The sequence below is a fragment of the Lepidochelys olivacea genome, assembly GCF_965140295.1.
Source record: "Lepidochelys olivacea isolate rLepOli2 genome assembly, chromosome: 4".
Lineage (NCBI taxonomy): Eukaryota > Metazoa > Chordata > Testudines > Cheloniidae > Lepidochelys > Lepidochelys olivacea.
The window spans coordinates 75,885,795-75,913,641 of NC_140414.1; the positions used below are offsets into that span (position 1 = coordinate 75,885,795).

General features: G+C 41.1%; 1 protein-coding gene across 4 annotated transcripts in view; it reads left to right on the forward strand.

Annotated features, from left to right (window-relative positions):
* PALLD (palladin, cytoskeletal associated protein) overlaps window positions 1-27,847 on the forward strand; it is a 358,590-nt gene that overhangs the window by 269,041 nt on the left and 61,702 nt on the right. For all 4 annotated transcript variants that reach the window (XM_084626104.1, XM_084626105.1, XM_084626107.1 and 1 more), the window contains one exon: window positions 26,925-27,614. In XM_084626104.1, coding sequence (XP_084482230.1) covers window positions 26,925-27,614 — 690 coding nt within the window. The remainder of the gene's footprint in view (window positions 1-26,924; window positions 27,615-27,847) is intronic.

A 27,847-nucleotide genomic window follows, 5' to 3' on the forward strand; every position in this document is an offset into this window, starting at 1 on the left:
TCTCAGCCCTCAAGGTACTATCTGCATTTCAGATGGCTGAAGCAAGGCCTGTTGAGTATCATAAATGAATATCCTGTCCTCCATTAATCAAATTAGGGTTACTTTCAGTGTTACTTTGCCAGATACATTGGTCTAAAAAAACTAAGGAACATGGAATCAATTGAAGTGTGGGTGTGTTGTGCATGGTGTTCTGCTGGTTTAACCTATGTCTGATGTTTGTTTAAACCAGATTATGTGGCTGGAAATGATGACAGAAGCAATTTAAAAATGTTTACAGGGTTCTCATAACCTCAGTTTCCCAATCCAAAATAGCTGAGGAAATTTCAAGACTGGCAATACTGAGGCAGTGATGAAGATGCTGCTGAAAATTAACTGATAAGTCTTGAGCCACAGCCAACTAAACTGTATTTGGTAGTATTCATTTGAGAGAAATTGGTTTTTAACTGCCTTGAACCTGAGCTACTCCACATATAGACCTTTATATTTAAGGTGTATTCCTTATCCTTTTATAGTGGCTGAAAATGGGTGAAATCCTGGCCCGGTTGAAGTCTTTGGGAGTTTTGCCATTGACCACAATAGGACCAGGATTTCACCCAAGATCTTTGGTATTTCTGTTTAATAATGACAGCTGTATGTGGTGACATTTTTCTAGCCATTTCTCATTTCTGCCTTTGGTGACAAAATGTCTGTCACAGTTTCATTTATTTTGGTCTCAGTCTGTCCTATGTGAATGTTGCAAAACAGAATACACGCACTTTACTAGCTTTCTCTAGGTCCTAAGTACTTGGCAGAAATTTTTACTGTCTCTTTAATATTTTCCCCTTAAAGGCAGGCAATCAAATTGTTGAATAACAGTAGTAAAATGAGAATTTCAAACACTGTGAACTATGAAAGGAAAAGAAGGTGTTTGAATGTCACAGTGAAATTGAAGTATTATTTTTGTAAACGTAGACTGGTCCCAGAATGTTCCAGATTATAGAAAGGCCTTTGTGGCATTTAGCTAAAGCATGTGATTTGTTTTTTAAATTATCCAATGGGAATAAACTACTACTTTGGATTTTTTTTAAAAAACAAAGGGATTGAAAAGCTCCTCATCTCAAGAAGTCAAAAGAAATCTGGAGACTTGAGGACAATGTCCTGGAATGAGGAATATAAGTGAATATCAAAATCAGGTTATGATGAACAAGTGGAGCTGTATTCCAGCATTTTCACAGGATGTTAGCACCAGGAGCTACATCTACTGAAACTCAGAGAATCTATATATTATCCTATATCTACAGTATCAATGTAAAGACCCTGCATTTGGACCTATTGTACCAATGTTAACCCTTTGCTCCTCAGATAATGAAGCAATACCTTCAAACAGCTGAGAGGGTTTGCATGGCTGATTTTGCTTTTGGAAAATTACATTTATTTGTTGCAATAGCATAAATGCAAATAGCTGTCACTAATTAGAAAAAAACATGTTTACATCTACTACATAATTAATTCTGAAAACATGAACATCACTTTATTAATGTAGAGGTACCTTGTTAGGGATGGAGAATGCTGGTGCTGTATTTTGTGCATATACATAACTGAGAGCTCACTCTTGCTCCTACTGAAAGCAATAGTAGTTCTGTCATTTCTTTCAACGGGGGTTAAATTGATTTCTTTCTCTTTCATATGATTGAGACTGAAGCACGAGATCTGTCATTCATCTCCATTATTTATCTGTTACTGTATACAACAGCAAGCGCTCATTCAGATTTGTGTATATGAAGTTAATGCTTGTGAAAGATGCCAGAGTAACACCTCTGAAACCAAAATAACCTATCCACAGAGCAGATAGTGGCAGTGAAAGATTTCCCACACTGTCCTGCTGTTATGCCTCAATTTGCACATGGAAAGATCACTTCTAGGGGTGACAGTTTCTGTCTTCTCTGCTGAGTCTGCAAAGACAGGTGCCAGGGTGATGGTATTTTTAGCTGTTGAGGCCACTCTTCTGGGAACTGAACGGAGAGTGACTCAGTTCACATAGGGTACCAAACATTCAGCAGACGTTTGCCACTTCTGTCACTACTTACTGCATCTAAACTGGTGATCTAGAGTGAAGCAATTCACATCCCTTTACCAAAACAGGTTCCATCCTTACCATTTGAGTAATCACAAGTTAACAAGATATTTGAATTCAACTGCAAGCTTGCTCCAAAAGCAACAGGTGAAATGTGGAAAGTATTCTTAAAATAAATTATTGCACTTTTAGGTCCAAATTTTCAAACTTGTGTGAGGAAAGTTAGGCTCCTGTATAACCAGCCTGATTTTAAGAGATGTAGATTACCTAACGCTCCCACTGTATAACTTCAGTGGCAGATGCATGTGCTCTGAAAATCAAACTACTGATTTAGGTTTTGCATTGCACTAGTTTTTGCATTGCATTAGGTTTTGCATTGCACAAGTTCAGAAAATGTTGGCATTTCCCTTTTATATGACACTATAAAATGATGATAAATGTGACACAACTCTGTCCAGCTAGAGTATAGGTCAGATGACCATTCCTTTTCTGGCTGCTATATATAGTAAACTAACTTGTGTAATACATTGTTAAAATAGATGAGAGAGAGAGAGAATGTCAGCTGAATTTTTTCCATTAAAGTTCATTTTAACAGATGTTTTCTCTGTTTCCACAATGACAACGTACCATGGGACAATATTTGAAACTCAACAGGGAACTGAAACAACAACTTACTAAACAGCAATTGCGTCATCCAGTGATCGTCAACTATTTAGGTCAAGTTTTATTGCAATTTTCATTTGATTTAGTGTTTGCTATAAACACAGTTGCATTGTTGTTATTTACATCTATGGTTTGAGTTTAAAACTATTCTCCTTTCTAGTCCCTGGAAAGGAGGTCCAGGATTGCACTCTCAGCAAATTTGCGGATGATACTAAACTGGGAGGAGTGGTAGATACGCTGAAGGGCAGGGATAGGATACAGAGGGACCTAGACAAATTGGAGGATTGGGCCAAAAGAAATCTGATGAGGTTCAATAAGGATAAGTGCAGGGTCCTGCACTTAGGACGGAAGAACCCAATGCACACCTACAGACTAGGGACCGAATGGCTAGGCAGCAGTTCTGCGGAAAAGGACCTAGGGGTGACAGTGGACGAGAAGCTGGATATGAGTCAACAGTGTGCCCTTGTTGCCAAAAAGGCCAATGGCACTTTGGGCTGTGTAAGTAGGAGCATTGCCAGCAGATCGAGGGACGTGATCGTTGCCCTTTATTCGACATTGGTGAGGCCTCATCTGGAGTACTGTGTCCAGTTTTGGGCCCCACACTACAAGAAGGATGTGGATAAATTGGAAAGAGTCCAGCGAAGGGCAACAAAAATTATTAGGGGTCTGGAACACATGACTTATGAGGAGAGGCTGAGGGAACTGGGATTGTTTAGTCTGCGGAAGAGAAGAATGAGGGGGGATTTGATAGCTGCTTTCAACTACCTGAGAGGTGGTTCCAGAGAGGATGGTTCTAGACTATTCTCAGTGGTGGAAGAGGACAGGACAAGGAGTAATGGTCTCAAGTTGCAGTGGGGGAGGTTTAGGTTGGATATTAGGAAAAACTTTTTCACTAGGAGGGTGGTGAAACACTGGAATGCGTTGCCTAGGGAGGTGGTGGAATCTCCTTCCTTAGAAGTTTTTAAGGTCAGGCTTGACAAAGCCCTGGCTGGGATGATTTAATTGGGGATGGGTCCTGCTTTTGAGCAGGGGGTTGGACTAGATGACCTCCTGAGGTCCCTTCCAACCCTGATATTCTATGATTCTACTGATTGGAAACAATTTTAAAAAAAAGTCTTCTAAAAAATAAGCACTGACTGTGGCTATTAGCTCTATGTGTATAGTTTTGGGATGAAGAAAACAAATTTTTCAATACTGAGCTAATTTCATTCATCAGTGGAATTACACCAAGGATGAAGTTGGCTCTGTGAACATTTTTCCTTATAGGTTTGTTATTCTGACAGTTAAGCCACAAATTAAGTCAAACATCCTCATTTTCAATTAACCTGGTTAACCAGCCACAAAGATTCTTCATCAGATGCCCTCAGGTGGGATCAGTAAATAATACAATTAAAAATCACTTCTCTTTGCTGTGATTTCAGTTCCTGTAAATTTTCAAAGCATAGTATGTAGCACAATTCCCATTAAAGACATTGAGAGTCATTCAGTTAAATCATTGCAAGGCCCTTTAGCAAAGATGATGGCCTACTTTGGCTTTTCATGCTCCCGTGGGTAAGCTTTCTGCATGGCACTGAGTAGATACATGTTCACTCTGGATGAAATGCTATGCAAACAAAATAAATTACTGAATGCTGTAATTGATCTGCAGTACAATGAATGTACATCATCTGGCCTTAGTAAAAATAATTAATAATAATACCAACAACATAGCACTTTACGAGCATTAACTAATTTATTTTCATAATAACCTAGTGTTGTAGATTAGGTGGTGGTTGTTTATTGATTGAGAATCTGAAGCAGAAAGGTTTGTCTCTCCCAAGACCACAGAGAGTCAGTATCAAACCCAGGATAAGAGCATAATGTTTTTGGCTCCTAGTCTAGTGTTCAGACCACTAGATCATGACTCTCTGTACTCTGATTAAACACTCTTGCTCTGCTGAAATTTGTGTAAAGTCTAAAGTGATTTCCAATGCTGTACTAATGCTCCAGCATTGAGAAAGTAATGAGAGTAAGATTACCAGGCCCTTGCCATTGCTCTTCTAATTATTATTTGATGAACCTTACTGAGAACTAAGTGGGCACCTTTGAGTGTTTAAAGCAAGATGTTAACTTGCAGGGAGGCTTCCTATTAAGGAAGAGTGATGTAATGTCAGTGGAACACTGCCAGCTTCTCTCCACTCATTTTATTTATATTAGCTGCATACCAGAGGAAAATGCCCCACAAAACATGAGTGCTGTTTGCTATATTTAGCCAGGCCATCTTAGAAATACCAGGAGGTTCTGTTTCTATGCAATGGAAATAATTATAAAAAAGATTTTCAGGGCATCTTATTTCAATAAAACAGGTTTGAGCGAGTGTGAAAGTGAAAACCCTATGTTACAAGACAAGTTCCTGAGACACAGAAGAACTCTGGGGTACCGTCTATTATTTATTTTTTGGACAGGAGTTTTGCCTGTACTCCTGTACTGAAAAGCAATGTTTAAGATTAACATTTTAATTTAACAGTATTACTGGGTACATATTTTTATCTGCCAGTAATAGAAACAACATGAATAGATATGATCTTAGTAGATTTAAAATATTATAGATAGAATATAAATGTCCTACCACTTAGCTTATGTAGCTAAAACAGAAACTTCATCTATATACCCAAATACAGTAATCTAATCTGACGTGTTTATATGTCCCTAATACGATGCATCTTTTGGTGATGTATAAAGTTAACCTATCATTAATCTGGGTCCCTCAAATATATTGTCCTGATTACCTTCTCTGTGGTGTTGTTAAACTACTGAAGTCCTCCATTTAATGAGCTACAGGATTCTTTTTTTTTCTGGCTTTTTGTTTGTTATATGTACTCTAGTTGATGGCATTGATAGATAATCACAAGATTTCTTCCCAACTCTAACAATGTTGCTGCATGCTGCTGCTAACCAATTTTCTATTAATTTCACACCCAGATGGTGACCTTAGCTGGGTGGGTGGTCTATGAAACCATTGAGCCTCCATGCCACTCATTCTGCCCAAAGGAACATTCCTCATCTAAAATAGCTGGGCGTACATGGGTTTGCTACAATGGGGAAACTGTTTTCTCAAGTCAGTTAATTATGTATTCAGTGTTTGTAGCTGTTTTGGTCCTAGGATATTAGAGAGACACGGTGGGTGAGGTAATATGTTTTACTGGACCAACTTCTGTTAGTGAGAAAGATAAGCTCTCAAGCGGTCACAGAGCTGAAGACCTGAAGAAGAGCACTGTGTAAGGTCAAAAGCTGGTCTCTCAGTTAATTATCTGATGCATAACACAATTCATATCAGTTACTTACGTGGCATATAGGAAAGAGTTTTTTATTAATACATCTAAATGAACCCATTATTTGAATAACTTGCTGAGAATCACCCCAGTGTGATTGTGAAGCAATGTGATATACTGCTATAGTTCAAAGAATTGGTTCAAGAGCTACCAGATGATTTCTCAGATCTGAGTTCATGAGGTTTGGATATGTCTGAGATAGTATAGTTAGGTTTCAAGGAAAGGGTGAACAGCTGTCTGAACATCTTCCTGTTAATCATTTTAGAGTGAACCCCTGGTGGTGGTTTCTGAGAAAGCTACATTGTGTTAGTCTTCTGGTCAGAAGTAGGGCAAAATGGCAGCAAGACCCTTGTTGCACAAGGAAAATAAAAACACAGTGATCAGTTAGGACTATTGCAAATCAAGTTTTGTGTTTCTCTTCACATCTGGAAAGTGTTTTAGAACTGTGGAACTGCTTAATATACATAGAAGGTGTTCCAACTGTGATAGCAAGTTACTGTAGCACATTTCCAAGTGTGCTGAAGATCTTTTCCCACTCAGTCATTCTAAGTAATTCATTAGGGAAGTGGATCGTGCGGCTAAATAATGATGAGAGAATATTTTAGGTCAACTAGAGGTCAAAAACATATGGTAATCAATCTGTGTTTTTCCTTTTTGTAAAATTCTTGTTGATTTTAAATACCAAAATAAAATTGTAAGAGAAAGTGGGGGTAAAAATGTTCCCATGTTCTTCAGATGGTATTTCTTAGAACCAGGCTCCAGAGGACCAAATATCTCCCCCAGGATAAAACAGCAGACATAACTAATATATGAAGTATTGCATGGACAGTGAGGATGATGTGCTAACACTTCTCATTTGGCACATTTTTTTTCTTAATTTAACTAGACAAAAATAGGGTTTTTGGCATTTTAATATTCTTGAATCACTCTTTGAATATTTCTGGATTGATTTACTCTCTGGTGTTTTCAAAAATGATCTAAAAATGGCCTCAAATAGCACTTTCTTTAGGGCGTGAGAATACAATTAATGTGACAAGTCTTAGTGTATGGACTCATTAGGATCCTGGCATGCAAAATAGAAGAAGTGCGGAGAAATAAATGTAGTTGCAACCGAACAAAAATACTTATCAGTGCAATTTGTCATCAAAGTTGGGTGTCCGAACACACTTCAGGATGTACAACTGAACTCATTATGGAGGACAACTGCTTCTTTGCCTTTTCTTATATTATCCTCTCTACTGTAAGAACAATAGTTAATGATCTATTGTACACAGCTGAAAGCATTAGATCTGCTGTCAACAGCACACTTACTCTTCAAGGTGTACGCTTTCCCCCATTTCTCTGTGATTTTTTCTGGTGCCTTTCTCTTGATTTTTTTTTCCTGTTCCACATAAAATTATCAGAATACCACTATATGGAGGGATGGACAAACCAGTTTTGAACTGCTCTGAATTTTAGTTTAGCTCAAACCAAACCAACTCTAAAACTTCTTATAAGATTAAAATAAAGTTCAGCTAATTTTTAAAGTTTCCAGAGTACCGTTGGAAAGGGCAGAAGGTGATTTGGTGCTTATCCATTTCCACACATGGAGGAAGGACATTGTCATCCATGCTAGCCCTCACTCTGGTACAGCCCCAGAACTTCTTTAGTCTCGTCTTCTGTATCCTGCAAACCTAAAATTCCATTTTCAGTGTAGACGTGTGGGCTGCTAATCAAAGTGCAGTTTTGTAAAGTTCTTCTGTTCCCTGTCTCAGCTATTTATAAGGTGGTAGGCAACTGCTGAGAGTAATTGTCATGGCATTTAAAGAGAGGATGTGCATCTATGAATAGAAGACCATGGCTTCACTACAAAAAGGTGTGTTTTTACATCATCAGCTTTCCTGTTGTAAATCCTAATGGAGACAAGGCACAGCTAGTTTCTACCTTGATTTAAGTAGTCTAAGTCAAACCTGTATCAACTGAGGTTTACCTCACCTGGCTACACGATGGTAAAACCTAGCAGTACCTTGTCTCCACTAGGATTTACAGCAAGAGAGACCTCTTGATGTATGAACATGCTTTTTGGAGTAAAGATAAAGTCCAATATACTGTCTCTGAGAGCAATATCAGATGCTTCAGAGGAAGGTTCAAAAAACTCAGTAATAGGCTCCATAGATGTGGATTGTTCTTTCTTCATAATCCCTGTCAGATCATGGTTGGAATATGCCTTGAAGCATGAGTTTAATAATTTATAATTAAAAAAAAGCCTCTTACAAAACACCTTTCACACTGTCAAGCTCAAGGCTAATAAAACTGGGCTTGTGGGTTTTGGGTTTTTTGGGGGGTTGGGGGGGGGCGTGTTAATAGAATTATAGAAATCAGCTATTTTCATACTAGATTATAAAGTCCACTTCTTGTAAGGCAAAATTGTTCCATCCAGCATGTTAGAGTAATCGGGGGAATGCTGTTCATTATTTTTTCCAATATTTATAGTTTTGCAGCTTTCTTTAGAAGCATCCCATGAACAGGATTATTGCCCAGAAATCACTGAAAAGGAGTAAGAACATAATTAAGGCTAAGATTTAGTCATAGGTATTTTTAGTAAAAGTCATGGATAGGTCGGGCAGTAAGCAAAAATTCATTGCCCGTGACCTGTCCATGACTTGTCCTATACACCCCTGACTAAATCTCGGGTGCTCTGGAGTGGGGGTTCTGGGGGTACCACTGGTGCTCTGGGGCAGCCTGGGGAGCACACATCCCAGGACTGCCACTGGTGCTTGAGGGGCAGGCAAAGCCTGAGACCGCTGCTAGTGCTGGGGGGAGAGGGCTGCAGGCCGAGACTGCTGCTGCCGCTCTGGAGGGCGGGCGGGCGCACTGGCTTAAGAAAGCCCCAGCAGTGGCTGGTGCGGCTGTCCCGGGGGCTTCCTGAGCTGCTCGGGTGGCCTTGGGGTCAGCCGCACCAGCCACCACTGCAGAAGTCATGGAGATCCTGGAAAGTCCTGGATTCTGTGACCTCCGTGACAGACTCGCAGCCTTAAACATAATTTAACACAAATGTATAGCCTGTCCCTCTTGTGCTAAAATAAACACTTCTGGGGTGTGTGTGTGTTTGTACTTTGTCTAGTCCATTTTTAAAATGTTTCCAGGTCATGTGGCTTACCTGAGAGCTTTACACCAGCTGGATAGCTCAAGGGGATAAGCACTGGTCCTTTGAACCTGACCAGCCCAGCCAATGTTCAAGTTCTACCTGGGACAAATTGAGAAAAGGTTAGATGGCATATAGAATCATAGAATATCAGGGTTGGAAAGGACCTCAGGAGGTCATCTAGTCCAACCCCCTGCTCAAAGCAGGACCAATCCCCAACTAAATCATCCCAGCCAGGGCTTTGTCAAGCCTGACCTTAAAAATTTCTAAGGAAGGAGATTCCACTGCCTCCCGAGGTAACGCATTCCAGTGTTTCACCACCCTCCTAGTGAAAAAGTTTTTCCTAATATCCAACCTAAATCTCCCTCACTGCAACTTGACAGCATTACTCCTTGTTCTGTCATCTGCTACCACTGAGAACAGTCTAGATCCATCCTCTTTGGAACCTCTTTGGAACCCCCTCTCCGGTAGTTGAAAGCAGCTATCAAATTCCCCCCCCCTCATTCTTCTCTTCTGCAGATTAAACAATCCCAGTTCCCTCAGCCTCTCCTCATAACTCATGTGTTCCTGGCCCCTAATCATTTTTGTTGCCCCCCGCTGGATTCTTTCCAATTTATCCACATCCTTCTTGTAGTATGGGGCCCAAAACTGGACACAGTACTCCAGATGAGGCCTCACCAATGTCGAATAGAGGGGAACGATCACGTCCCTCGATCTCCTGGCAATGCCCCTACTTACACATCCCAAAATGCCATTGGCCTTCTTGGCAACAAGGGCACACTATTGACTCATATCCAGCTTCTCGTCCACTGTAACCCCTAGGTTCTTTTCTGCAGAACTACTGCCTAGCCATTCGGTCCCTAGTCTGTAGCGGTACATGGGATTCTTCCGTCCTAAGTGCAGGACTCTGCATTTGTCCTTGTTGAACCTCATCAGATTTCTTTTGGCCCAATCCTCTAATTTGTCTAGGGCCCTCTGTATCCTATCCCTACCCTTCCAGCGTATCTACCTCTCCTCCCAGTTTAGTGTCATCTGCAAACTTGCTGAGGGTGCAATCCACACCATCCTGCAGATCATTAATGAAGATATTGAACAAAACCGGCCCCAGGACCGACCCTTGGGGCACTCCACTTGATACCGGCTGCCAACTAGACATGGAGCCATTGATCACTACCCGTTGAGCCCAACAATCTAGCCAGCTTTCTGTCCACCTTATAGTCCATTCATCCAGCCCATACTTCTTTAACTTACTGGCAAGAATGCTGTGGGAGACTGTGTCAAAAGCTTTGCTAAAGTCAAGGAACAACACGTCCACTGCTTTTCCCTGATCCACAGAGCCAGTTATCTCATCATAGAAGACAATTAGATTAGTTAGGCATGACTTGCCCTTGGTGAATCCATGCTGACTGTTCCTGTTCACTTTTCTCTCCTCTAAGTGCTTCAGAATTGATTCCTTGAGGACCTGCTCCATGATTTTTCCAGGGACTGAAGGGAGGCTGACTGGCCTGTAGTTCTCAGGATCCTTCTTCTTCCCTTTTTTAAAGATGGGTACTACATTAGCCTTTTTCCAGTCGTCCGGGACCTCCCCCAGTCGCCATGAGTTTTCAAAGATAATGGCCAATGGCTCTGCAATCACATCCGCCAACTCCTTTAGCACTCTCAGATGCAGTGCATCCGGCCCCATGGACTTGTGCTCGTCCAGCTTTTCTAAATAGTCCCGAACCACCTCTTTCTTCACCGAGGGCTGGTCACCACCTCCTCCCTATGCTGTGCTGCCCAGTGCAGCAGTCTGGGATCTGACCTTGTTCGTGAAGACAGAGGCAAAAAAAGCATTGAGTACATTAGCTTTTTCCACATCCTCTGTCACTAGGTTGCCTCCCTTATTCAGTAAGGGGCCCACACTTTCCTTGACTTTCTTCTTGTTGCTAACATACCTGACGAAATCCTTCTTGTTACTCTTAACATCTCTTGCTAGCTGCACCTCCAGGTGTGATTTGGCCTTCCTGATTTCACTCCTGCATTCCCAAGCAATATTTTTATGCTCTTCCCTGGTCATTTGTCCAATCTTCCACTTCTGGTAAGCTGCTTTTTTGTGTTTAAGATCAGCAAGGATTTCACTGTTAAGCCAAGCTGGTCGCCTGCCATATTTACTATTCTTTCTACGCATTGGGATGCTTCGTCCCTGTAACCTCAATAAGGTATCTTTAAAATACAGCCAGCTCTCCTGGGCTCCTTATTGCTAGAATCTGTCCATCTTTTTATGGATTCTCCATCACTGACAATTTTTAAATCAAGGTTGGTTAGTTTTCTAAAAGATCTGGTCTGGGAATTATTTTAGTGAAGTTCTATGGCCTGTGTCATACAGAAGGTCAGATTAGAGGATCACAGTAGTCCCTTCTGGCCTTGGAACGATGAAGCTTTGATGCTGTTCAATACAAATTATTGTCCCTGGCTGTTCCTTAGGAGAAACTTCTGTCTGAGTTGTGCCTGGTTCTTCATTTTAGGCCAGTCATCATGTTATATCTGCCACTGCATGTGGGGGGAAGGGAAATTCACTTGCTTCTACTACTCTCCCCAGGCCACAAGCTGGATTTGTTTAATTTACAGCTAAACAGGTTCCAGATCAGTTTTCCACAGGTGAAAAGCCAATCAGTTCCACTTATGCATTATAGAAACACAATGAATGTTTGTGTTTTTCATCATAAGCTTGTTTGTGCCAATAAAACAAAAACCTCACACCTTAAATATACTGTTCCCAGTATTACAGCTCCCCTATTGTGCAATTTATTCCAGTTTTTGTAATAGGGCCTCTACAGCAAATAAGCCCTCTGTTGAAAGCTTACTTAATGGCTTTTGTGGTAAGTAATATTTTAGGTGGACCATCTTCAATGAAATGGGTTTTATCCTTAACAATTGGTACAAAAGAAACTCTGTGTCTTGCTATCCCACATAATAATAAGAGATCTTTTTAACAAGATAATGAATGGTCTTATAATTAGTAACTAAAGAAAAATTGATCTAAATTCTCACTGCAAATGACCTTCACTTATTTGCCATGACAATCCTGTTTTAAACTATTTATTGCAGATGTTAAAAGGAAATTGAATCATTTTGAGTGCCCCTGTCCAAGTATATATTCATTCAGTATATAGTATTTACCTTTCTGACTGTAGATTATGCAGAATGTCCTGTTCAGAAGGGTTTATTCTGGGTACAAGAAGCTTTTTGGTTCCAGTGCAGCTAATTGTCCATTTGTGTTGCTATTTGTCTGTGCCCAGAAATTTTTGCTGATTCAAGTTTTGGTGGGTTTTTTTGTTTTTGTTTTTTGTTTTTTTTATAATTAGTGGTTATCCAGGACACAAAGCCCATTGGAATGTCAGGTTCAGTCAGGCTTTAAGGCTAAAGAAGCCTACTCTGTCCAGAGGGGCAATCACATTATAATCCAGCCCCTGTTTCAGATATTGGAGAAGAATGCTAGGGAAGCAGTGGGAGGTGTGCAGTGTTTCTCAGCTCCATGGAGGAGGCAACATCCACCTCAGATAACTAACTGGAGGAGGCAATGGGCTGCACTCTCAAAGGACATCAAAATGGAATCTGGGAGAAAAAAGCCTCCCTGTGAATCCTCAAAAGCCTCAGCAAGAAAGCTCCAGTCCGTAATGCTGCAGTAACCTCTGAGGCCCAGAGGAGAGGTTTTTAGAATCTGCAAAGGACTGCATTATCTCCTGCCGTCTCTCTTTCCACTAAGTATACACTCAAAGCACAAGCTGATTCTTTCTGCACCAAACCCAACTATCCTTGGGATCAGCTGGGCCAAGTGCAGAGCCATGTTACAGCGGGAAGGGAATACAAGACCCATCACTGAGATGTAACACAGACCCAAGATTTGGTTGAGTTAAAATTAAAAGTTGTTTAAATAAATGTCATTTAAAAATTGTAAGAAAGTGAAATACTAAGTAGGACAATAGCGTTAACATCAGTACTAGGAATCCCAATGTTCTGGGGAGTGAGGTGGAGAACGTGTTAGGTTCTTGAAAGTTTATTATTGTTTCTTGTTTTCTCTCTCCTTTCCATCTCTCCTAGAAATAAGTACGTGCTTTTGATGGGGTCATTCTTACATTTATAAAAGGAGTTTCTTAAGAGTGATATGGTTGATTGGAACTGCAGGGCATGATGATAAAATGGTTCTGGCATCCAGCATGAATAAGCTGACATTCTCATAAAAAGAAAACCTCAACCACATATAATGACTGTATAACTTCTGTTGGTAAGAGAGACAAGCTTTTGAGCTGCACAGAGCTCTTCTTCAGGTCTGGGAAAGATAAGACCAGCCTGAGAGCTTTAATTCATAACTTTGCTAGACACTTAAATTCATGGACTCAGTGGAGACACTGGCTTTATCTCATTACAACATCATCACTTCCACACTGACCTTCCTTTGTCTTATCATTGCAGAGGTGTTAGTTGCCCACTTCATCTTGAATGATCTCTTGCACCATGAGTTAAGTCCGTATGTTTAACAATCTCTTTCACTTTGTATTTAGCTGTGACACTCTGATTACCTTTCCCACACCTGAAGAAGAGGTGTAACTTAAAAGCTTGTCTCTTTCACCAGAAGAAGCTGGCCCGGTAAAAGATATTGCCTCACCCACCTTCTCTCTACCAAATATATGAGACTAAGGCTATCTCTACATTAACACTTTTGTTGGTATAACTTTGTCACTCAGAGGTGTGAAAAAAACACCACACTGAGCAACATAAATTACACCGACAGAAGCGCTGTCCGCACTGGCGCTATGTTGGTGGGAGATGCTCTCCTGCTGACATAACTACTGCCACTCGTTGGAGGTGATTTAATTATGTCGATAGGAGAGCTCTCTCCTGTTAGTAAAGAGTGGCTACATGAGCGATCTTACTGTGGCACAGCTGCATTGGTACAGCTGTGCCACCATAAGCTTGCTAGTATAGACATGGCCTTACCTGAGGCAATGATCCTCAGCAAATAAAGGTGCTTCAGAACAGCTCTGATTTCTGGGTCCTGGAAGGCTGATGAGGAGGTAATGAGTTATAGTGCTTTCTTACAAAGGCCTGGAATTAGATTCTTAGCCATTAGATTAATCTCAGATATTTGTTTTCATTAAGTTATCTTATCAACTAGCTGAGATGCAAACTTGCAGCTACAGTGTATATTCCATTGATCAGAAGCTTCTTACATCTCTACCGAGATATTCATTCCATTTCTTCTTTTTAAAGATAACGACATTGGAATTGAGATAATCAACTAACTTCATTAATCAGCCCATGTTACAGTTGCCAGGCATCTGGTTTTTGACCAGAATGCCCAGTCAAAAAGGGACCCTGGCACCTGCTGACTGATTTGCTTAAAGTCCGGTCAGTGGTGCAGCGGAGCTAAGGCTCCCTGCCTGGCCTGGCTCTGCACAGCTCCTGGAAGCAGCCAGCATGTCCGGTTCCTGTTTGCAGGGGTGGCCACAGTGGTTCCATGCACTGCCCCCAGCCCAAGCACTGGCTCCGCAGCTCCCATTGGTTGGGAACCGTGGCCAATGGGAGCTGCAGGGACAGCGCCTGTGGGCATGGGCAGCACACAGAGCCCCCTCACCCTTCCGCCTAGGAGCCAGTCATGCTGGTTGCTTCCAGGAGCCGCACGGAATCAGGGTAGGCAGGGAGCCTCCATAGCCCCGCTGCGCTGCTGACTGGGAGCCTCCTGAGGTAAGTGCTGCCTGGCCGGAGCCCTCACCCCTTCCTGCACCTCAACCCCCAGCCCTGAGCCCCCTACCAGAGCCCACACCCCCTCCTGCATCCAAACTCCTTCCTGGAGCCTGCACACCAATCCTTGGTCCCACCCCAGAGCCCACACCGATGGCCAGAGCCTGCATCCCCTCCCACACCCCTGCCCCATCCCTGAGCCCCTCCTGCACTCCAAATCCTTGGCCCCAGCCCAGAGCCCCCTGCACCCCTCATTTCTGGCCCCATTCTGGAGCCTGCACCCCCAGCTGGAGCCCCATCCCTCTGCCCCAGCCCTGTGAAAGTGAGTGAGGGTGGGGGAGAGCGAGCAACAGAGGGAGAGTGTATGTAGTAAGTAGGGGGCAAGGCCTCGAAGAAGGGGCAGGGCGGGGCAGAGCCTCAGGAAGGAGGTGGGGCAAGGGTGTTTGATTTTCTGTGATTAGAAATTTGGCAACCCCCACCCATCTCTAAACTGAATCTGGTAAATTCTGGATGTCCTGTTACTTAGTCAAGCACTATATAATTTTAATGAGTTCTATGTGCATCAAAGTGAAAATTTGCCCCACTAAATCTATATAAATTGGATGGCACTACAGCATTAGATAATTTGTTTACTATATGCAGATATTAGGTTATTTGATTTTAATTAGGAAAAATATGAGCCATCTTTTGCCTCTTTTTTTCATTTTTATATGTGTATGATATTATGCTATTGCAGTTCTTAAAAGTCTTAATTCTGTATTTAAAGAAAATAAATCTCTGCATAAGTCTTTGAAGAAAGCAGTCCTACCTCCTGGTCTTGCTTACTGTACATAAAAATGAAATCCAACGGACATACCATTAGACACAGTCTTTAGCTGTCCTTGTACTATAATCGATGTTAAAGGGATGTAGAAGACCAGTTGGTCCATTGCTGTGCTAATCTAGTTATAAATTCAAGCAATGGTTCTTTTACCAATAACCGTGCCTCACTATCTATAAGTTATGCTTTTCTCCCCTCAACAGTATCACTTAATGCCTCCTGCTCAATTTTTCACCTTATATGTCAGTTGTAAGGGACTCATAGCATTGCTTAAGTGACACTCTTGAATTACAAGTGCAGACTGCAATGTAAGATGCCAAACTCGTTTTCTGATAGTAGAACAGGGGCATTAAGTTCAGTTTTACTTGTAAAGCTATATTGTGTCTTTGCCTTGTTAAACAATGAATGCACACAAAAGCACAATTTCCTCTCTTTCTGAACCCAGGCTGAATTTGTTATCTTACTGGTACATGTTTTGAAAAATGTCCTTATGGAGTTAGAGATATGAAAAATGGTTCCTGTCTGTGAAAGCACTGAATGGCAACGTCTTGTGTCTCAACAAGTACTGGCAATATCACTACTGCTGGTTTCCTTCGGATAGAAATTAACTTGATGCCTTTTGAGAGATAACCCAACAAAAATGGAAAATGGGCACAAGTACAATGCCACTTTTTAGGACAAGTTGGGAAAGTCCTTAATAGTCAAACTAGGGCAAAATTTCCTTATAAGAGAGTTCACAAACAATGTTGCTACTATGTAGATGTTTTACATTTGTTGTCTTGTTGTCTGAGGTTTTGCCTAATGAGGAATCAAGCTTATTTTCAAAGTATCCTCTATTACAGTGCATTGTATTAATAGTAGAACATTCTGGGTTTCTTTTGAGTAGATTGTTTACATAAGTTCTTTTTCTCTCTTTTGACTTGAATTGGATGTTTGTTTATAAACAGTAATACAGTTGGAAAGTATTGTTCAATTGCATTTGAAGATCTTTACCAGCAAATTTTGTGTGTTGAAGAAACAGAGGTTGGTGTGGCAAAACAAATCTGGAAAGTTTTTCAGTTGTGGGGATTGTTCCTACCTGTCCAGAATGAGGACCAAATTTGACCCTCAGTTATATCCATGCATCCTCATTGAAGTCTGTGTAAGGAAGGACAAAATTTAGCCCTGAATAATTTTCATTTTAGCATGTACGTTGTCATTGATCTTTCACTTATCATTCAAAGCCTACTGGGATAGGAGCCTTTCTAGGGAAATTAAACAGGCTGGTATTGTTTCTTGGAATGCAGGGTATCATTCAGCATCAAGAGGCTTGGTGCTTCAGTACAAAATGTTTATGCTAACATGACCTGAGGGCTCTTTCTGCATTGAGCACAGTCCAGTTTTGGAAATGTTGCACCTTTGTTTTAAATCTTCCCCTTTCTTTGTCAATCTTTCTTGTCATGTAACCATTTTAAATTTATACACATCTTTTTCAAAATGTGAAAATATTAATTTACCATCCACAGTGTAATTGGATGCAGTCCTGCTCACTACAGCTGATAACTCATGCAATCTTAGTAGAAGGGTAGTTTTTTCATTTTGAAAATGGAGGTATTGCATTATTGATAAAACTCATGAAACACACTGCCCCCTTGAATGAACAAATGTTACCTCAAAATGCAGATCCATTTATCTGGCATTGATCTCAGCTGTTAATCTAGAAAACTGGCTGAGCATCTTTCACTAAGTAGTGGTTCATTCTAGGAAAAAAGTAGGGGGGGTAGCTGTGTTAACACAGAGGGGTAGCTGTGTTAGTCTGAATCCACAAAAACAGAGAGGAGTCCGATGGCACCTTAAAGACTAACAGATTTATTAGGGTATAAGCTTTCATGGGTAAAAAACCCACTTCTTACAATGCATGAAGTCACAAAAGCTTATGCCCTAATAAATCTGTTAGTCTTTAAGGTGCCACCGGACTCCTCGTTGTTTTTCTAGGGGAAAAAAATTTCAGTCAGTCCCTCCTCCACCTCAGTCCATTACTATGTTTAACACAGTTCGGTGAATCTCTGTTAGGTTCATTTCAAAGAGCATGTCCATAGGAAGACTGTGAAGTGATCAATCTGCTTTGACTCTCAGAACAACTCCAGATGCAGTATCTGTATGTAGGGAGGCAGAAATGAGTTACTGTTTTTCAGTACTTGAAGTAAATTAGACTTGTTCCTCTAAACAGAGACTACTCTCCTTTCTCTTTAAAATTATATATATAGATAGCTATCTATCTATATATATATATATATATAATCTTGTTCAAAAAGATTTGCAAGGGGTTTGATGACTTCATATTACACTTATATGCACATATTACACATAGTACACAATATACAGGATTGTAAAACATTCAGTAAACTTCAATGCATTTATTTAGTTGTGTTGAGATACAAAGGCTAGACCGTTTTCCAATCTCTGCAGTGTATTTCTATTTACTGAATCTTTAACTTCATGCAGTGTAAGTGTGGATCCCACTGTTGGGGTGCATGAGCCTCATGTGCAAGGTCAGGGTCTTTTAAATGGTAGTGTCCATCACGGCTACACATACACCCTGTGCTTCTTTGTGCTCTCATTAGAGGGCATTAAGGGTGGGCAGCCGCAACTCTTCCTCAGGTCCTTCTTGGTAGCAAGATGGAACCTAACAAATATCCGACCCACTACTCTGATCAGAGACTTCAACTCAGTTTTTGAACTACTTTTTTTTTTTTTTGGTTTTGTTCAGTTTGGTTTGGGGGTTTTTGGAAGAAACTTCATATTGAGACTCCCTTTTCCTCAACTTGGACATTTTAAAAAAAGAAAATCATACGTTCCACTACACTATCCGTCCAGCAGGATGCAGTGTTTCATATCAACCGTCACACCTCATGGGTTCAAACCCTGCCTGTCCTATGACAGACTGATTCCCATCAATGATGGACATAGCCAATGCCTTTTCAACCTTGGAAAGACCCACATCTCAGATATGTACTCTGTGTGCAAGTCAATCTCCACATGAACCTACAAATCCAGGGATATTCAGCTCAAGATACACCTGCTAGAGCAGTCCTTGTGAGTCAGTTTGGGCCCAGAGAGGGTAGTAACTACCGGAATGTGGCCAGACAAACCAGCATCAATCAATTCTGCCTCGAACAGACACCATACCCCAGGATAAGGCAGAGAAAAGAGGGCAAGAGGAACCACTGTCAAAGCCAGCACTGGCAACTTCCACACTGACCAACTCAGCACTGACAGTCTCAGCATCAGCAGCCTTGATGCTGGAAGCCCTGTCACAGGCTGCCAGCAGACAACCTTGGCAACAAAATCAGCACCTGTGGCCACAAAAAGGTGACATCAAGAGACTGAACTGGAGGGAGCTCAAACATAGCTCCAAACAGGGAGCATAGTCCCGAAGAGATGACTCATCCAAGGGCAGAGCCTCCAAGCCCTCCACCAAAACTGGAGAGATGCAGTGGAAATGATACCCATGAATAAGCCTGGCAATGAGCTGAGATGCATTCTGCAAGACTCAATGTTCCTTGCAGAGACATCCTCCACACAAAAGCAACAACCAGTACCAGGGCCAATACCAGTATCATGTCAGCATACAGCACCACCACTGAAAGAAGAGCTCTTCACTTCACCATCCTACTCCTTTTCTCCAGTGTTGAGCAGGGATCCCTGTCCCCTGCCTTTTGAAAGCAATCTTAAGGAGCATACCAGATGGCTTTCATTTAGAGTTCCATCTCAGCTGGGGGGTGAGTGGCACCAAACCAACCAGCTTCTAGCTGGCTGGTGTCCCTATAGCATGCCACTAAGACTGTATCGGCCCTACTGAGAACTATCGTAATTCGGGTCCAGGAGCAGATATCCCTCTGAAAGAGGAGGAGATCCTGTTCCTTCATGGCCTCATTAGTCAGGCCACCCACACGAGCTGGACAATGGCCCCCATGAGCAAGACGTAATGGAGGGACATCAACAACTGACCCCTAGCTCTACACAAGATGTCATCCTCACCAGATGAGATGGTGGTGCCTGTCCCAGAGCCAGCAATCAATGGCTTCAAGGCATTCCAGGATCTTCTGTCTCACATTGCAGAGACCCCAGACATTGAAATGACATTGATACAGGAAAAATCCCACAAACTTTTTTTTTATATTTTAAGCACTGCAACTCCAGCCCAGGATCTCATTCCCTTTCAATCAGAGGGTCCTGCAGCTGACCAAACCCTCGCCATTCTTTCTCCTACTTCTAAACAAGTGGAGAAGAGGTACAGATGCCTCCAAAGGGCTTTGAATACTTCTATGCCCACCCAATTTGAGGGCTTCTGGTTGTTTTGGCAGTATAGGAAAAGTTCAAGTCCACAGAAGGCCTACTTAAGGACAGAAATCCTAAGAAGTTGGGTCTATTTGGATGCAAGGTATATTAATTTGCCTCACTGCATCTCCAAGCTGAAAAGTACAGGGCTCTGTTTACTATATATGATTTTTTTCACCAGGAAGAGGGTCACCTTTTTTCTGTTACATAAAGCAGCAGAAGATGGCATCAAGCCTAGAATATGCTCTTCCCTTGTTCTCCCTGATAGACCTCTTGGTGAACTATGAAAAATCATCTCTTGACCCATCACAGAAGATAGAGTTCATAGAAGCTTTGATCAACTCCAGGTCCACAAGAGCATATCTTCCCGAGGACAGGTTCTTTTTCATGCAGTTGATAGTATGTTAAATGGAATCGTACTCTACTGTGATGGTATGGACTCATCTAGGGCAGCTAGGTCACGTGTGTGCATGCACTTACATTATGTCCTTTGTCAGACTTCTTCTGTTGGCTCTGTGATGGAACTCTGACTCAGATCGATCTATTCCCCAGCAAAACACCAAATGAACAAAAAAGACCTGACCCCGCCTCAGATTGTCACTGAGATGGTTGCAGGAACCCAAGAATGTATATAAAGAGGTTCTGTTCACAGCTCTTCCCCTTGAATGGTTGCTATGGAGGTTCATTATAGACCCAATATTCCTTCATTGGGGATCTCCCATGATAGACCTGATTACCATCATCAACAATGCCAAGTGCCAAAACTTTTGTTCCAGAGGGGCACAAACCTGAATAGGTACCAGATGTCTATCTTCTACACTGGTCTCAAGGCCTTCTCTGTGCCTTTCCATTGATTCCCCAAGATAATATCCAAGATCAAATGAGATGAAGCCACAGTCATCCTTGTAGTCCTTACTGTCCAAAGCAGTTCTGGTTGAAAGACAGGCCACAGATGTCCACCCAAACACCTGACCAGCTTCGAGTGCAAGAAACATCCTCTGCCTGCTTCAGGAATGTGCCAGTTTCTCAGATCTGCAAGGCCACAATGTGGCATTAATTCACTGACTTTTTGTCAAGAGTTATGAGTTGGACTTTGGCATCAGCCCTGACAGCCACCAAATTCAAGGTGACAGTACAACAATCGCTGACTGATGCAGCGGATACTTCACTCCCACCATCCAGAGGGGACACTGCTTGCCACTCACTAAACTCTGATCCACACTAATACATAGTTACTAAGAGAGAATGGTTACTTACCCTACAGTGACTGTGGTTCTTCAAGATGTTGATCCCAGTGTAGATCCCATGACCCCTCTCTGTCCCTGCTTTTGCAGATTTCAGTTACTGGGGCTTTGAATTGCGAAGGTGCTGAGGGAAGGTCATGGCCATTCTGCCTGTTAAGCCCTCATAGAGGAGTATGATGAGGCACAGGTCACATGTGCAGCCCTGACAGACCTGCTGTGAAAAAGAGTTTAATTTCGCATACATGAGGCACATGTGCACCCCAACTAATTACATCATCTCAAAGAACCACAGCTACTGCAGGGTCAGTAACTGTTCTTTTTCTGAGAAGGGAGAAGGCAAAGCAGAATTGCTGGCTGCCTTCCCAGGTAAAGTACTGTCCTATCGTTTGTACACAGTTCATTTTCATTTACATCATATAGTAATAATAATGCCTACCTCTTATATTACACTTTTCATCAGTAGATCTCAAAGCACTTTACAATAGAAGTCAGTATCATTGTTCCCATTTTTTTCCAGATGTGGAAACTAAGGCACATGGAGGGAAGTGACTTGTCCAAGGTCACCCTGCAGGCCACTGGCAAAAATGGGAATTAAACTCAGCTGTCCTGAGTTCTACCACAGTGCCCTATCTGCTAGGCTATACTACCTCCCCCCTGTTAGTGTTAGTCACTAGTTTAAGCTTGGCCTCTAGTCAAGGTATGTCTCCTGGACCAAAGATTCTATACATAAAGCTCATTTTCAATGTCTGATGCTTTGTCATATTGTATTCAACCGGCTACTACCAGTATGCATGAATGTACACAGGTAGTGAGCCGACCATACGTAATTATAAGGAACGTCCACCCAAATACCTGAGATCAGTATTGAGCCACTTGTAATAGTTGGTGCAGATTAGTATGTATATTGTGTTTGTCAATATGTTGTCTGAAGAAGGCTTTGATGGTAGCATGAGGGATTCACTAACTTCATAATGGGGAAAACAGTCCTCCTAGGCAATTAGAGTACTCAGCTTCCAGTTCCCATAAGCTTTGCAGCTACATATTTTCATTAAGCAAAGCAATAAAATAATTATACTTATTTATAAGTGAGATGTCTTTCATTTCGGTAATTTGTCTTGGTAGGGGCAGAGAGGAAAACAAAGTTGTAGAAATATCTGAGACGTAATAATCTCTTCTTGAAACTTGGTATATGTACATTAAATAAAGCATTGCTTAGTTACAGAGAGTGTAAGAATTCTCACAGTTAATTATAACTCTTCAGCACTCAGAGGTATAAAACAAAAGAGTGACAACTTGCAGCACACACAGTGCTCCCAGAAGCAAGTGTATTTCCAGCCTTAAGATGATCACACCCTCTATCATTAGAAATTTCTAGTGGTGTGAAGAACATAAATCCTAATTCTTAGAAGCAATACAAGCTGAGTTTATTCCTCCCCCGGTCTCTCTCTTTCAAGGCAGAGTTGCAGAGCAGGTGAAAGACCATCCAGGGAAGACATAGTAATGGAGGTGAAAAAAGACCATGCCTTCTGCTGTCATTTTAGACACAGTTATTAAGAGCTGAGCCCTCTTCTCCAAATAGCTCTGAGATATATACAGCAGAAACTAGCTTGTGTAGAATAGAACAGTAGTTTATACTTGTTATATAGAAAAGTTGTAATGTTACTGCACTATGTCAATAGTAAATTGGCAAAAATTAAGTATTGTGGACAGGGTAATAATATGCACATTTACATTAAGAACTGAATAACCTTCATACCGTATTAGATTTTCCCTATTGTTGTTTAGACCCGTGCCCTCGTTCATATTAAAATATTACTACTTCTCACTGTTACATTGTGTCTGTGTGTGTGTAAATATGTTTTTTCAGTGGCTTATAGGTCTTATTTTTTTCATGTTGTCTTTAACTCTGTTATCATAGCTGTTGGAGCGTAGGCAGAGATATATACACATACAAATCTATAGCAAGAATTTCCAACATTAGGCAGGAAATAACTGACAAATATCAGAATAAAGCTGTTGAAATCCCTTTATAAATGGTCATGTCTGAGTTCAAATGACTTGCTGAATGTCCATTTCCCCTCCACCTCCAATGTGATTATTTTATAGTCGGTTTCGCCTTTTCACTGAGGGAATTTTATTCAGAAGTTACTTTTGATTTTTCAGTTTCTGTAATTAACTGTTAGATAAAACTGTAGGTGAACCTCAAATAAGTCATCAAAAATAAGTATGTGAAAATGTTATGGGTTTTTTCACTGTGTTTAAAGAAGTAGATGTAAAATATATGTGACCGGTTCTGTGAAAGTGTGCCTATCTATTACGCTGGATTACTAAACACACCTTAGTTAGCTGAGATAGGATCATCTTGTTATAACTAAATTACTTTTGTTTGTGTCCTCCTAGTCCCTGAAGTTTTTCTTTATCTCCATAGTTGCTTCACTATTGCTGCTAATAATGGAAGAAGCACTGGTACAGATTGGCCACAGGTGGAGTATTTTTAGCTACTGTGTCTAGATTTGTACTGAGTAAGGTTAGATGATGTGGTGCAACAGTGTTAAACACCAGTGCCCCCTCTCCACCCTGATGCTCCCAACATTATTAGCACCAGTGCAATAGCAACAATGGGATATTTTTTTAAAAAAAATGCTGGATGACATTACTCTAGGATGCGTCTAGCACTAGAAAATTTAATACCAGTCTTACAGCAACAGAATAGCTGCAAAGATGCCTAATACAGGGATCATGCATTTTTACCATTGTGGCATGAAAACCCGCTCAGAGTAGGATCTTTCCTTTACCCAACATGTAGATTTTCATAACACCCTGGATTTAAAGCCTGATCCTGGTCTACACTAGCACTTCCGTCATTACTAACACTGATATAGCTGCATCATTTAGCAGCAGTTGCTGTAAAACAGGTAGTAATTAGCATTGACAAGGCCCAAGTGGTCACTGCTATATTGTGCCACTGTTTGAAAGATGAACACATGACTTTGTAATTTAAAATAGAAAAGTTTCAATGCAGCACAGGATACCTTTTGTTATGGCACACACTTGGTGAAAAGTCTCTGTTTGAGAGTGTTAAACTTCTTCCATACCAGGCACAACATATATAGTTAGGTACATTTCTATTTACTTCTTTGGCCTTAGTCGCACTATAATACATTAAAATGATGGGGAAAATGAAGTAAAATTTGTATGAAAATGAAAGTAAAAAATGTTAAAACACTCCTATGACCATTAGACAATGTGCCCAAAAATAGTTAAAATGCACAATTTGGAAGACACAAACTTGAAAAGGAAACCCGCCCAAAAATTTTTTAAAAAAGGGTTTTTTTTACTTATCTATCCAAGATGGTTTGGTATTGCTGCTGGAACTCTGCCATTGACTGGGAGGGTCAGATGACCATATGGGCTAAAAAGAAAGCCTCAAAGCAAAATAGCTCAAGCAGTAGCTCTTTCAGGTTAAGGGACATTCAAAGAGTATTAAAAAAAAACCTAAAGATCAGCCTTAACCCAAACCTAACATCAAAACAATCTGAACTCAGCAGGATTTGGATACTATATGTTCAACATTCAAAAAAAATGAATAGAAGATTCAGAAATCTGTAGTGAATAACTCCGAAGTGTTTTACACAACTATATCAAAAACAGTCTGGTAAAAAAGAGCTAATCTGCTACTAACAAATAAAATATGTACTGTATGTGGGGTAACTCTCATTTCTAAACCAAGCTATCTTTGTGATATGGTTTTACAAAATAGTCAGACCCTTCAAAACCTTGATTTTTTTTTTCAGTACTGTCTCAAAATACCTTGTGTGATTAATCTTAAACTTCTGTCCCCCTCTTTACAGCCAAACAGTCTCCTTTTCTAGACACCACACGTGAAATTTCAGGCCGAAAATATTTTGAGTACTCTGGGGAGCAGGAGTATCAAAATGAATCTTATAATGGAAAGTAGGTTACAAATGTAACTATGACATCATGATAATTTCTAATACCAAAAGTATGCATCCATTATGGTGTTTGTCATACATACATATTCCATGCATTCAGTAGACTCTGCACTAAAATCTCTGGTTAAATAATGACCTAAATTATATCATAAATGACATACTGTATATAATATTGTAAAGTATTTATATGTGAAATATACTGAAAAGGTGCATGTGCACATAAAACCACAAAGACATCTGGAGCGTTCAGACAAAGTTACAATTCCCAGCTGGGACAAGACAATTGTTAAGCTAGTAAAACAGATGAGTTTTAGAATTAAGACCACACACAGCAAAGTTTGATCTCTGCTTTGATAAGGGCCTTATTGCGGTTGTAGTGCTGCTAAAGCAGGGCTATTAAAGGAGATTGACAAACTACCTTAGTGGTCTTTAGTCTCAAGATTTTTTTTACAGAAGTGCATACTGAAGGAGCAATTAACAGGAAAGCAGCAATGTAAATGGTCATTTAAGCATTTGTACAATAAGCAAAAATATGTACAGGATCTGATTGTCATCCGTGTTGAGTGTCTATAGTTCCTGTTGACTTCATTTGGAGTTCTGGGTGCTCAGCGCTTCTGAATGTCAAACCTACAGTCTTTACAGTTATGTGAATGTGAAGAAGTTCTGTATTTTTATTGTAAATAAGCCTATCTCCCATTGGTATGGTGTCATGAGTCCAGTTAGCAGAGCCCTAGAGCTTTAGTTCCTCAGCTGCCTCCTGGTATGATAGAGTTATGAGGCTTAGTTAAGAAGAAAAGTTGTAAAGAGTACAGATATATTAACAGCCGTCAGTGGAAAAGCTGGGACTAAAACTCATGGTTTCCCGGTATGCAGCTTAGTTCACCTTTCCCTAGGTTGCAGAAAATTATGGGGGAAGTTTCATTCACTCCCTCACAAATGTGTGGGAAGGCTTGACAGAGCTGTCAAATGTGTGTCACCTCATGGGAATGACACATGATTAACAGCAGGCACAAGCTAGGGCATTTAGATTTCTAGCAACCTGATTATGGCTGCAGTAGCTTAGATATTTGAACACCATAATAAGAGAGACAGAATTGAGGCCTTTTTAAAAAAAAGTGACCCTTAATACTAGGACTCTTGCAATTAATATATTAAGTTCAAATAAAATTAACAAATGACCCACCAGCACCCAAATAAAAATCAAACTTTTTTTAAAATTCAAAAGGGTCTTAATTTCTATTGTGGCATTAGCTGAAAATAAGAGTACTAAGAAGATCACAAAAAGGACTTTGCTTGCAGTATTTCCAGGTCTGATGAAAGAGGGAGCTACCCCATCCCAATCTCCAGACCAAAAAAGGTTTCAATCTGTTGGGGAAAACCTTAAATAAGTATTCAAACCAAATCTCACAACTTCATCGAGGTTTTCCATCCCAGCAGGGATTCATGGCTTTATTAATTAGAAAGCTTACAAATGGTCCTTTAGCTACAGTTAAGTGTTGTAGCAGTTTAATATCTGATGTGCGTTCTTGCAGGGACTTTGCTGGCAAGGAGATAGACTTAAGGATCAGATACGCAAATAGCTCTGACTTCCATTGGCTTCTAAAATTCCAGGTGACAAAATAGAGCTCAGTGTCTAGATAATGAGGTTGTCTCTTTATTTTAATCCTCTCCTCTCCCATCACCACCCCTCTGATTAACTTTTTCTTCTCATGCAGGGACCCTCTAAAACTACAACAACTGCAGAACCAAATTCGTCTGGAACAAGAAGGTGGTCAGCGGTACCATCACCACCAGCAACATCAAAATCCTCCTCCGTCTCCTCCTTTTCCTCCTCCCCCTTCTTTCCAGGAGCTGGTGTCCAGCCAGTCTGTCAGCTCTCCTGTGCAAATGAGCGTTCTCAACTCCCACACTTCCCCCACCATGCAGTCATCCAGCACCTTCAACTATGCCCGGCCTAAACAGTTCATTGCTGCTCAGAACATCAGTCCTGCTTCAGGTTATGTAACTCCTTCATCTGGGTCTTCCACATCCAGCCTTCCATCCCCTATGTCTCCAACTGCCTCTCAGAAACAATTTGGCAGAGCACCTGTTCCCCCTTTCTCCCAGCCATTTGCTCCGGAAGGAGAGTACCTGTGGTCTCCATCTTCCTCTTCACCCCCTCCCCCACCTCCACCAGTCTTTAGTCCAACTGCAACGTTTTCAGTTTCTGATTCCTTCCCACTTCCCCCACCCCCTCCTCCTCCTCTTCCTTCCTCAGTTTCCTCACCTTCCCGCAGTCTTTCTCCAACTGCTAGATTCTCTAACTCCAGCCAGTCTCCAGCAGCGTTCCTCAGCTCCATGTTACCATCCCAGCCACCACCTATATCTGTCAATGCACTAGGACTTCCAAAAGGTGTTATGCCTCCGTGAGTATAAACAGCTAACAAACTTCTTACATTTAATTTTATTGTTTATTAATTGTATTGGTTCTCCATTTTGATAGCTTTTTGGGCTCTCTGCACTGTGGCTAACTGAGAGGGGGTGTGGGGATGACAGATTCTTGAATCAGTGGAAGGAATTGCAAGGAAATCACCCTTCTGGCCAAAGGTCTTGCAGTCACTTTCATAAGGTGATACTTGGCCTCTGACTCTAGTGATTT